The 12,013-nt window shown below is 44.3% G+C and overlaps 1 protein-coding gene across 3 annotated transcripts in view; it reads left to right on the forward strand.

Annotated features, from left to right (window-relative positions):
- Positions 1–12,013, forward strand: part of LIFR (LIF receptor subunit alpha) — a 79,554-nt gene that overhangs the window by 12,731 nt on the left and 54,810 nt on the right. For 2 of the 3 annotated variants that reach the window (XM_024981350.2, XM_059878766.1), the window contains exon 2: positions 10,924–11,084. In XM_024981350.2, coding sequence (XP_024837118.1) covers positions 10,943–11,084 — 142 coding nt within the window. In that variant the 5' untranslated portion in view covers positions 10,924–10,942. Of the gene's footprint in view, positions 1–10,923; positions 11,085–12,013 lie in introns of those variants that run through there. The other variant, NM_001192263.3, reaches the window with a different exon arrangement.

Genomic DNA, 12,013 nt, shown 5'->3' on the forward strand with positions numbered 1-12,013 from the left:
TGCCTGCTGCCTAGTGAGTGGAATGGGGACTGGAGCCCTGGACCCACTGCCCCACTTCTGTGACTTCTGCTCCACATTTAGTGTAATGGTCTAGACATGAGATTTGTAATCAGACCTGGATCTAAATCCAAGTTCCGCTCCTGACTAGCTGTGTGACCTTGAGCAAATGTCAAAAACCTCTCTGTGCCTCATTTTTCTTGTTATACAAAGAAGGACAATCATGATACGACCTCCATAATGTTGTTATGGGGATTAAATCCACTTTTGGATTTGAAGAACTTAAAACAGTGCCTTGCCTATTATAAATAATACATAAACAATGCATGATATCTGAAAAATAGTGGTTATGAATTACATATTAAGGTTGACTCAGCTAAATCCACCATTTCACCAGCTCAAAACTATGATATAATTATCAATTTTTTCATTTTAGAGTTTAGAAAGAGCTTTAAGGATAGTTTTATTTCATCTGTTTTTTAAAAAATCCTCTAGCAGTATGAGCCAATATTGTTTTTTTAATTCATAAATTTATCTATAGCAGATGGATCCATTCAAAAGCATAGTATTCAGCTTTCTCTTCAGAAAGTAAAGAAATAATTGGGTATCATCAAAATATTGTAAGTCTTTACCCAAGATGCCATTTGGGTGGATTTGTTCAGTCCACTAAATAAAGCGTGTATTGCATATAAAGCTCTCTTGGATGCAGGAGTGTTGTTCAGATGAATCTCTGCTCTTAGGTAGCTTTTAATGGGGGTGGGAAGGAGGGCAAGAATACTCTTTGAGATACTGGTACGATGTGATAAATGACCAAAGTAGAAATGCGACATGATACAGCAGGAACGTCAGGAGACCATCAGTGTCTTGGAAAGAGCCAGGAAGCAGAGATGCCCCAGGGACAGGAGTAGAAGGGCGGTAGATGTGACAGCCTCCAGGCATTCAGCCTAAAGTTTGGATGAATGATGAAACTTAGATGGTCATGCTGTTCAGAGCTAGGTGATACACTGTGGAAGATGGACTGTGGGAAGTCCCTGCCCAAGACCATGGGATTAGTCAGGTAGTGATGTGGGTGACCTGTGGCAGAGATTCTGATGAGGGCCTGCCAGAGCAGTGGGGGTGGAAATAGGGGTAGGTTCTAGGGCAAAGAGTCAAGGCATGTTTTGGAGGTAGAACTGGTGAATAGGTGGAAGGAGTGGGGAGAAGTTGAGTGTGACCCAGGAGAGGCTGCTGCTGTGCATGGGAATAGGGCTTGGCAGGGGGATAGGTTTGGAAGGGGAAATGAGTTTAATTCTGCACATGTGGAGTTTTTGAGGAATCTGTGAAATATCTAAGGGGGTATGTAACATCAAAATATTTTGTCATTCCTCAAAGACCTCATTTGCATGGGTTTCTGCAGGTAAGAAGTTGTCCTGCTGCTGCTGCTAAGTCGCTTCAGTCGTGTCTGACTCTGTGTGACCCCGTAGACGGCAGCCCACCAGGCTCCCCTGTCCCTGGGATTCTCCAGGCAAGAACACTGGAGTGGGTTGCCATTTCCTTCTCCAATGCATGAAAGTGAAAAGCGAAAGTGAAGTCGCTCAGTCGTGTCTGACTTAGCGACCCCATGGACTGCAGCCCACCAGGCTCCTCCGTCCATGGGATTTTCCAGGCAAGGGTACTGGAGTGGGGTGCCATTGCCTTCTCTGAAGAAGTTGTCCAGTCGATGCTTAATCTGTAACTGGGAAGATAACAATTCTGGAAATACCTATTTAAAAGTCGTTAGTTATGCCATGTCATGCCAGGGTGCTTCGGTTGTGTCCACCTCTGCCACCCTGTGGACCATAGCCCGCCAAGCTCCTTCTGTCCATGGCATTTCCCAGGCAAGAATACTGGAGTGGGTTGTTATGCCCTCCTTCAGGGGATCTTCCTGACCCAAGAATAGAACCCACATCTCTCACGTCTCCTGCACGGGCAGGTGGGTTCTTTACCATTAGCACATTAGTTATGAGTGATGGTTAAAGCCACAAGAATAGAGTATGCTCGTCAGTGAAAGGATGTGTGATGAAGGAGCAGTGGGTTAAAGGAGTTCCACGAAGGAAGTTGAGAAGGAATGGATTCCTAATTGCATCTCAAGTCAGTGGAGGAAGGATTGTGTTATTTAATAACCAGCATTGGGACAAGTAGTAACCTCGATGGGGAGAGGGGACAGCTGGGTTCCTGGCCCTTACTGTTCACCACAGTTAATTTCATATGGATTCAAGTCTAAAATGTTAAAAGTCTTAATTGTACTTGAAGACAGTGACAAAGATTAGATATTTCACAGACTTCTCAAAGGTGATGATTTATAGAATCTTTGCATGAGAAAGAAGTTTACAATCAAAAACTATAAAGAACAGAATTGAGAAGTCTGAAAGTCAAACAGAAACTTCACTGAAAAGTAAGAAAGCAAACTGGGATATATATTTGCAATGTATATAACACAGTTAATGTGCATATTGCGATATTTCTTTCTAATTGAGCAGTAAGGAATAATGCCTAATTAAAAAGAGAGGCAAAACATAGAACAAGCAGTTTGCAAATAAAGCATTGTAAATCACCAGAAAACATAGGAAAATGTATTGTGATTACATAAGCAAGGAAATGAGATTTTTGGCTAAGAGTTGGAAGAGATTAAAATTTTTTAAAAAAGAAGAGAGAACCCTTGATACAGCAAGAGTGTGGGCAAGCGTGGACTGGGAAATGGGGCTGCTCCTGGTTCTTTCTGAAGGTGAGCTAGTATCATGCTTTCTTGCATGTTGAAGATCTCTTGACATGTTTTTGAACAAGAAGGAATGTTCTTCGGGTTGTTTCTTTACTGCAGTAGTAGAGTGTTTCAGGGGAGAACAAGTTTATTTGTCTGATAGATGCTCGTTGACATTTCGTGAAGGCTGTTGAAGTCACTCCTGTTACGGCTGAGCTGAGGTGAGATTTGAGTGGATGAATGTCTCTCTTCAGTGGGGTGGAGCTTCCAGGGGCCTCTGAAGCTTGGTAAGCGCTGGGGTGTGGAGAATGTCGGTGGGTGGAAGGGGCCATTCCCTAGAGTCACGGTTTGGGAGGAGACCTGAGGCCTATGGAAGTGTGGAGGTTCATTCTGCCAGGCAGAACAAGGCCCTGCCTGATGCTGGAGCAGTGGGAACCTTCAAAGCATTTTAGGCACTGGAACGACATGCTCAAATTTGTTGTGCTGAAGTTGATAAGGAACAGGCTGTTGAATTAACAGGTAAGTTCTTGCTAGAATGAAGATGACCAAAAGTGACCGGAATGTCAGGATCCAAAGAAACGAAACATCAGGATGAGAGTGTATAAAAAATTCCTAGGAAATTCAGAAAAACAGCAGCTAGATTCGTATACAACATAGCAAAGCTTGAATTTCAGCATCGGGATGAATATCATCCGGGATAATGCATATCATCCCGCACGCAGAAGGCAGGCTAAAATAAGATACTGGAATTTCCTGAGCACTTCAGCTGTCCTGTAATGCAAATTCCAAATTTTCTTGGTCTATAGTGTCCTTAGTGTTACACTGATGTTTTTATAGTGCCCCCAGGTCAAAAGAAATACCTTACAGTTCTTTTTATGAATTTGGTAGGTCCTGACAACTTAGCAAGTGTGTATGACCTGACACTTGAAGTAGCAGTTTGAAAAAATTACGCATATCAACCTAAAAGAAATAATATTTTTATTCTTTAAAAGTCATGTGTATGAATCTGCTGTGTACTCCATAACTTCTCAAAACTTGGGAATAGATTGGGCACTGCCAGCCTCGTTTCCACGCCTCTCCATTGATCTTTGGGTGGTGCTTAAGCTTCATCACAGCATCCAACAAGCCTTCCCTCCGGCTCTACAAAGATAGGATGCCATTGAGAGGACTGTGGCATGACCAAGTGTTCAGACCGAACTACACTGAACTGAAGGTCCTCACAGTGTTGGATAGATGTCACTTTGTTACCTCCGAAAATTTAAACTATAACGTCATACCCCAGTTCTTGGGGCACCTGAGTGCACGGTGTGGGAACTACAGCTCCAGCTTATGTCCCCAGTGTTGGTAGTACATGAGTTAGTATGGAGCCAGCAGCCGGAGCATAGTGTGCAGACGTACACGTGTTCATGCACCCCTTGGTGTTCCTTCACCAGTCGGCCGGCTGGAATTTTGAGTGTCTGCTCAGTGCCGGCAGTGTGCTCTGCCAAGGCGGGAGTAGGGGGCCGTGGCTTACAGTGAAGAGAGAGACAGTGTTTTCTCTCAGGGAGCTTGTAGTCTGTGGGAAGAATTACAGAAGGGGTCAGCAGACTTTCTAGAAGGGGCCAGGTGGTCATTATTTTAGGCTTGGCCACGCATCTCTGTGGGAGCCGTTCAGTCCCAGTGCAGTGATGTGATGTGATGGGCGCTGTGTACACAAATGGGCTTGGCTCTGTATAGTGAAACTTTATTTCTGAAAGCCAAGGTGGGTCCTGTGTGGCCCAGAGGCCAGAGTTTGTGCAGCCCCTGTCGTAGAGATGGAATCACGGTGTCATGGAAGCAGAAGAAGGAGCAGCAGGCCTTCAGGGAATCCTGGGAGGGGTCACGGAGGTGATGGTGAGCTCATCCTGCTGCCCAGCAGGAGGCTCCCAGGTGAACTGAGCAGAGGGTGGCAGAGAGGAGTACAGAGGGAACACCAGGCAGAAGGGAAAACGCACAAATAGACAGCGTCATGAAGGGGTCTGGGCAGCTAGGGGAACGCAGTCCATCTTAGTGTGACCTGGAAAGAGATCAGAGGGTAAATTCACCTGCTAATGCAGGAGACATTGGTTCGATCCCTGGGAGGGGAAGATTCCCCTGTGGAGGGGAATGGCAACCCACTCCAGTATTCTTGCCTGGAGAATGCCATAGACAGACGAGCCTGATGGGCTGCAATCCATAGGGTGGCAAAGAGTCAGACACGACTTAGTGACTAAACAACAATAGACAGCATCCTCTAATAGCCTCCAAAGAACGGTCGCAAGGAAGAAGTATCTTCTGAGATCTGGTATGTCTTTCTAAAATGTATTTTATTCTCTCAGTTAGTATTTGAGTATAGAATTCAAGTGTGGAAATAATTTTCAGTCAGCTTTTGGAACACGGCCTCTAAGCTCTCAGTGTTGAGAAGTCTGTGTTTTCCTCTCCTCACTGCTCCCCCCTTCCCAGTTCAGCCAGATTGGGGTTTCCCATGGGTGCATCTCGTTTTACTTAAATCCCTGCACTTGACTTTACTAATACAGTAGAGTCTACCTACCTGCAGTTTGTGTTCCTGGGGAGCCTTCTCCAGAGGGCTGAGCTTGAGGAACTTGAGACCTTGTGAGTAGGGGGTACAAGTGAGAAGTGGAATTAGGAAAGTGGATGATGATCAGAGGGTTTTTTTTTTTTTAATGATTTTTATCTTCCCTAATAGATAACAGTAAGAAAAGAGACATTGGGAGGATGGGAGCCAGCAGTAGGACACTGCTTTCCACCCAGTTTCCCTTGCTCGGGGTGACCATGCAGACACCGCCTCTCCTGCAGACTCAGCCACCTGCCTGCACATGTGTTTCGCTGTCTTACGGTTAAGCGGCTTTCTCCTTTAAGTGTCTCATGCTTGATGAGTTAATGACAGGGGACTTATCTCACTGTGATGACAAGGATAGGGGCTCAGGGTAAAGATGCTTTGGGTTTTTACTCACCTCCCCCCACCTAAGCAGCTGTCTCAGGGCAGGATAGACTTGCATCAGCCAAATGCACTCAGTCACTCTCTGTCACATCCCCACCCCCTCTCTGCCCTCCTGTCTCCCCTTCACCCCCTGAAAAGAAAACAAAAAAAGCTGTCACAACTAAACAGAGTTTACCAGGACTGCAGTTCCTGGTGCCCTTTTGCCTTTATCTTTGCTTTTCTCCATTTTTTTCTCTTAACTGTCCTCAGCAGAAAGATCTGGGACCTCACACATCCTGGAGGCAGAGCTCTCAGAGCCTAGGAGAATGAAAACAGCACCTGTGCGGAGCTTTCGTGGGAGGGGCCGAGCTCTGCACCCCGGGTCTCAGGATATACACTCAGGGCCAATATATTCAAAGACAAGGAAACAAACAAGCAAAGGATAGATCTGGTTTTTTTTTTTTTTAGGTCAGCAGTTTTATAAATTGATTCTGTGTGATCAGTTTTCCTAAACAGAAGGATTTATTGACATTTTGGGATCCTTTAAGGTAATTACATCACTCAAGAGACACTCTGGTAGCCCTTGGACAGCCCAAAGACATAGCTCGTTTGGCCTTTCATTATTGTTCAGTCAGTAAGTTGTATCCGACTCTTTGCAACCCCATGGACTGCAGCACTCCAGGCTTCCCTGTCCTTCACTTCTCCCAGTTTGCTCAAACCTATGTGCATTGAGTTGGTGATGCCATCTAGCCATCTCATCTTCTGTCGCCCCCTTCTCCTGCTGCCCTCAATCTTTCCTAGCATCAGGGCCTTTTCTGACGAGTCCACTGTTTGGCCTTTAGGATGTTTGAAAAATATGAATGAGCTGCTTATGCTTAAAAATTTGAGTATGTCATGTAAAATCCCAGATTTCTACCTACTCTTTAAAAAGAAGAAAATCTGGCAAAACAAGTCCCATAGCTGCCACTTTTCAAGCAGGTGGCTCTCCCCCATGCAAGGACACAGGGCTCTAGTTGGCACCTGCCTGTGTGATTTCTTCCCTCTTACCCCTTTGGCATTTACATTTGTGTTCTTCTATGTGTCAAGAGACAGCTTGCCTAGTTTTGAAAATTAGCTCCTGAAATTCAATAAAAGGTATGCTTTCCTCTAAGGAATAAGGCATTGGTGGAAAACAGTAAGTTCTGACAGTGTATCTGTCAGGAGGGAGTCGAGACAAGTTTCCTGTGTCCTCATTTTCCTGTTCACTGGAAAGCTCTGTTCATGTGTTGCTCCAGCCTCCAGTTAGTCCCTTTGGTAGAGAAGTCAGATACTTTATGAGCATATTGATACTGTATGGCCTAAATGTCTTACTCAAGGTTTTCTGTGTAAATGTTGTAACAAGAAAGTCCTTTTTATCATCTTGGCTATTTTCAGTTAAGCCAGCCTTGGTGACAGTGACTTTGATTCTTCTGTTCCTGAGCACCCCAACCCTGACACTCTCAGACCTGCTCAGCGGAGTCCCTAATGGGACTGTTGGCACAGTGTGCTTGTGCCAGCTCACAGGAGCGGAGTGTCCCCTCCTGACTTGGGGAACCTCTCACGGAGACCCTGGGCAGAGCTTGCCTCCATGCACCCTGGTTGAGGCTGAAGCCAGGAGGGGAATCTCTCATGGAGACCCTGGGCAGAGCTTGCCTCCATGCACCCTGGTTGAGGCTGAAGCCAGGAGGGGAATCTCTCATGGAGACCCTGGGCAGAGCTTGCTTCCATGCACCCTGGTTGAGGCTGAAGCCAGGAGGGATTAAGTGATTTGCACTTAGTCACGCCATCATTAGTAACGGAGCCAGGATGAAAGTCTTAAGTCCACAGCACCCCCATCCAGAGCTGTCCTCAGCCGCCTCCATCCCCCACCTGCCACTTCATGGGACACTCTCCTCTTTTCTAGAACAAATGTAATCTTGTAGTGAGGGATTGTTTTATTTCAAGATAATGTATAGACACTCTGTGAATATGAGTTGTGATTGTTTTAGTCATGGTATGGTCATGTTGGGTCTCTTTATTCAGCTATTCCTGTACACGCCACCTAACTTTAGCAATTGGCATTTTAGACATTCCATGAATACATTTTCATTCTAATAAGTAAACTCAGCAACCCTGTGATTGATTAGGAAGTTATTCACCCAGAAACTAATGGCGAACTCTTGAATTGTATGCTTGTCCCTCGTATTTGTTTGGTTAAGACTCTGTGTGACAGTGCTCAGCAGTTAACAGGCGGCATCTTGTCAGTTGCTTTCACTGAGAAATGTGTTTCTTGAATTCTCTCGTTAGTAGGCTCCAGTTTTTCAGATGTTCAATCACTGTGTTTTTTCCCCCCAATTTCCTGTTGCTCATATCTCTTCTCACATTTTTCTGTCTTGTTTATTCTGAAAGATCACTCAATGTTTTATCTTTCATTAGAAGTCTTTTAATATCAGCCAGTGTATGTAATGTGTAAGAGCTATTTTTGTTTCTGATTATTCCTTTTCTATTGCATCCTCCTCTTGTTTTTATGACTGTGCCATGCCTACATAGAGAATACTGGTTAGAGGTGGTTTTCTGTTTGTTTTGTGTGTGTATGTGTGTTTAGTTTTCCTGTTTCTCATATTATCTGTATTTCCTCTGGGAGTAATTTTTATTTTCCTTTTGGCGATATTTTTTATCCTGAATTTCTCATTAATGATTTAGTCTTTGCTTATATGTTTTATGATCCTTAGTTGTCCATCCCAATATACAAATGAGGTAATATTAGGTCTGACAAGGAATTTTCAGCACACTTTGAGGACTTGTTGGCTGGCAAGTTTCATTCAGTAACAGTGGATGGGAACATCATTACTCAGAGGATGCATCAGGGTCAGTTGTGAAAGGCTTTCCTCTGACAGCCATGTCTTTATTAGTGCTCTGTGTCCTCAACATTTCTTTGATGTTCTGCAGGGAGGACACTTCTGTTAGGAGTGGGGCATAGGAGCATGTCAAAGTTGACTTCTGTAACAGATCTTGGAATCCTTGAGCTCCGGCTCCATGAATCACTGCCTCCATCTTCATGCAGGCAGAGAGAACTTAAATGGTACCACTGTCCATCCAAGAGGGCTTCCCTGGTATTTCAGCTGGTAAAGAATCCACCTGTAATACAGGAGACCCCAGTTCAATTCCTGGGTTGGGAAGATTCCCTGGAGAAGTGATAGGCTACCCACTCCAGTATTCTTAGGCTTCCTAGGTAGCTCAGTTGGTAAAGAATCTCCCTTCAGTGTGGGAGACCTGGGTTCAATCCCTGGGTCGGGGAGTTCCCCTGGAGTAGGACATGGTAACCCACTTCAGTATTCTTGCTTGGAAAATCCCCATGGACAGGGGAGCCTGGCAGGCTACAGTCATGGGGTCATGAAGAGTCAGACACGACTGAGCAACTAAGCACAGCACATCCATCCAGGGACTTGAGGTGGCTCAGTGGTAGAGAATTTGCCTGCCAGTGCAGGAGACATGGGTTCGATCCCTGGGCTGGAAAGATTCCCTGGAGTAGAACATTGCACGCACTCCAGAGTTCTTGCCTGGAAAGTCCCATGGATGGAGGAGCCTGGCAGGCTGCAGTCCATGGGGTCACAAAGAATCACACATGACTGAGTGACTGAGCATGCACTATCCATCCAGTGTTATTTTCCCACCAAATATAGTAGTCATTTTTGACTTCCCTTTTCACCTTACATAATATACAAAATACACTTATAGCACTTATATGTCGTTGGCACTATTCCAAGTGATTTGCATACATTTACAATTTAATCTTCACAACAGACTTAAAAGAAAGATACGGTTATCATCCCCACTTTACCGATGGGGAAACTGAAGCATAGAGTGGTTCAGGTTACACAGTAGGTACAGAAGCTGCAATTCAGAACCTGTCTGTTTTTAATGACCACCCTGCCCTGCCTATAATGGCTTGTAAGGTCCCCCATCTCTAGAACAGATCCTGAATCTGACGGCCTCTCACCACCTCCTTTTAGAACCCTGGTCCTCACCACTGATTATCATATTTGGACGTTGGTTCCCCAGCCTCTGTTCTCCCCTAGAGTCTGTGCTCCATGTAGAAGTGAGAGAAATCGTCCCAAAGTGCACATCGAATCATGGATCTCCCCTGATGAAAACACTCTAGTGGCTTATATCTCGACCCCATAAAAGCTCGTGTCCTTTAGATGACCTCAGGCTCTCTGTGGCCTGACCAGCCCACGTCCTCTCAGCCCCTCTTCCTGACCTTTGAACCTGGTGAGCTGTCCTCATCTTAGGGTCCTTGTATTTGCTCTTGCCTTCTTTCCCTGATCTTATCATGGCACGCTTCTGGTCAGTCACATCCCAGCCCAGAGAAGAGACCATCACTCACACACTTCCATGCACATCGACTTACTCTGGTTTTTAGAGCTTGTATCAGGGCCTTAAATTTCTTCCTTGTTTACTTGTGTATCTCCAGAACTAGCATCTAAGGTCCTCGATGGCAGGGACTTTGTCTGGCTCAGTTTCTGGTGTCTAGAGGGGGACCTGGTGCTGGCTGGGCTGACAGGCACCTCTGGGAGCTCTCGGGTTGGACAGCGCCTCCCTCTGAGGCAGCTCCTCCCTGCTGCTCACCAGGGCGTCACTGTTCGTCCTGTGCTTTCAGTTTTCAGCAGATAAGGGTTGAAATCTCGTTTACCAATGGTCCCTTCCCGGCTGGAGCTGTTGGAGCGGTCATTGCGTTTCAGTCATTTGTGTGTCACTGGCAGTGTTTTTGTCACATCTGCAGTCCCCCATATGTGACTAATGACCCTGCTGTTTTCCTTAAACTGTTTAAATGTACGTGAAATAGAAACTTAACATCACAGTGTACATGGAAAAGAAAACCAGTACTCTCGTAAATAAATGACTGTAAAAGTTAATATATACTAATTAAAAATGCCATTTCATGTATCACTTAAAATTGTCAAGACCTCGGTTTTAGGCACTGCTTTTCTCTATTCTAGCAGTACTGAGGGTTGATAAATACGTGCTCTGTTGTAATCTTGAACTTGAAGCCTATCATTTGAAAATTGGCCCTGTAACAGCTCCCGGAGCAGCAGCTGTGTCTGACTGGCACGTCCCCCAAAGCCAGGCCAGCTGAGTCTAGTTGTCGCTCCATGGCTTTAATGCGCATCAGGTTTTGGTATTTGTCAGTATGCATTTTCAGTGTTGATGTGCACAGGATAAGGAGTGTCTTGAACCAGTTTGAACACCATTTGAAATTCTTCTCCTTATGCAGAACTGATTGCAGCGCACAGATGATGGACATTTCTTTATGTGTGAAACGACCATCCTGGCTGGTGGACCGCAAAAGAATGAGGATGGCTTCAAATTCCCAGTGGCTCTTATTAACAGCTGTGCTTCTGTATTTAACAAATCAAGTAAACAGCCAGAAAAAAAGTAAGTGCATCAGAGTCAGAGAAGATGAACTGATTGCAGTGTTATTACTGTTTGGATTAGGAAGTGATCTTGAGTCTATATTGAACCCTTCAGGTTGTGGTTAAACTTCATTTCTTTGTCATGTTTTAAAACATACTTTTGATTTCTTTTAAAAAGGCCCATAAAGAGATAGATCTAAGTAGTCTTTCTTCTTTAAAAAAGTAAGGTATGACTTCCTGTTAGAATGAAATAAAATTCAGCCTTTTAAGATAAAGTTCTATTAGTTTTGACAAATGCATACAGTCATGTAACCACCTGCGCAATCAAGACTTAGGGCAGATCCATCATTCCAGAAAATGCCCCTGCTCCTCTGCTGCGAGCCCCTCCCTTCCCCACCTCCAGCCGACACTGGTCTATTTTCTGTCTGTAATTTTGCCTTTCAGAATGTCACATAAGTGAAATCCAAATATCTACTTTAAATTTTATATTATTCATTTTCATCTTATTTAAAAGCATTAAGAATGTTTGTAGGTGTTACCTAGCTTACTGTACAAAGAACATTTTCATCCTCTGCCTCTGAGCTTAGTTTTTATATTATTTTCATAATTAAACATACCTTTTTTCCCCCAAATTACTATTAAATAACATTGTTGTGTTACTAATGATTTATAATGTTTCTGATGTTTTTGTTTTCTATCTTATAGCTTTATAATTTATTGCTATAGTGAATATCATACCAATAATGTGTAAAAATTAAGGAAGAAGCCTTTTTAATAGATATTTATATGGAGACTCTGAGATAGAATACCTCTTTTCACACTCTGGTTGCTTTCCCTCCTTCTCTTTTCTCCCTTCTTCCATTTTTCCTCCCTATTTCCCTCCTTCTGTCCTCTCCTTTCTTTCTTTTCCATTGTCTTTTTAGAATGACAGTTCTTCATTGTATGGTGTTT

Source organism: Bos taurus, chromosome 20 (assembly GCF_002263795.3).
Source record: "Bos taurus isolate L1 Dominette 01449 registration number 42190680 breed Hereford chromosome 20, ARS-UCD2.0, whole genome shotgun sequence".
NCBI classification, from domain to species: Eukaryota; Metazoa; Chordata; class Mammalia; order Artiodactyla; family Bovidae; genus Bos; species Bos taurus.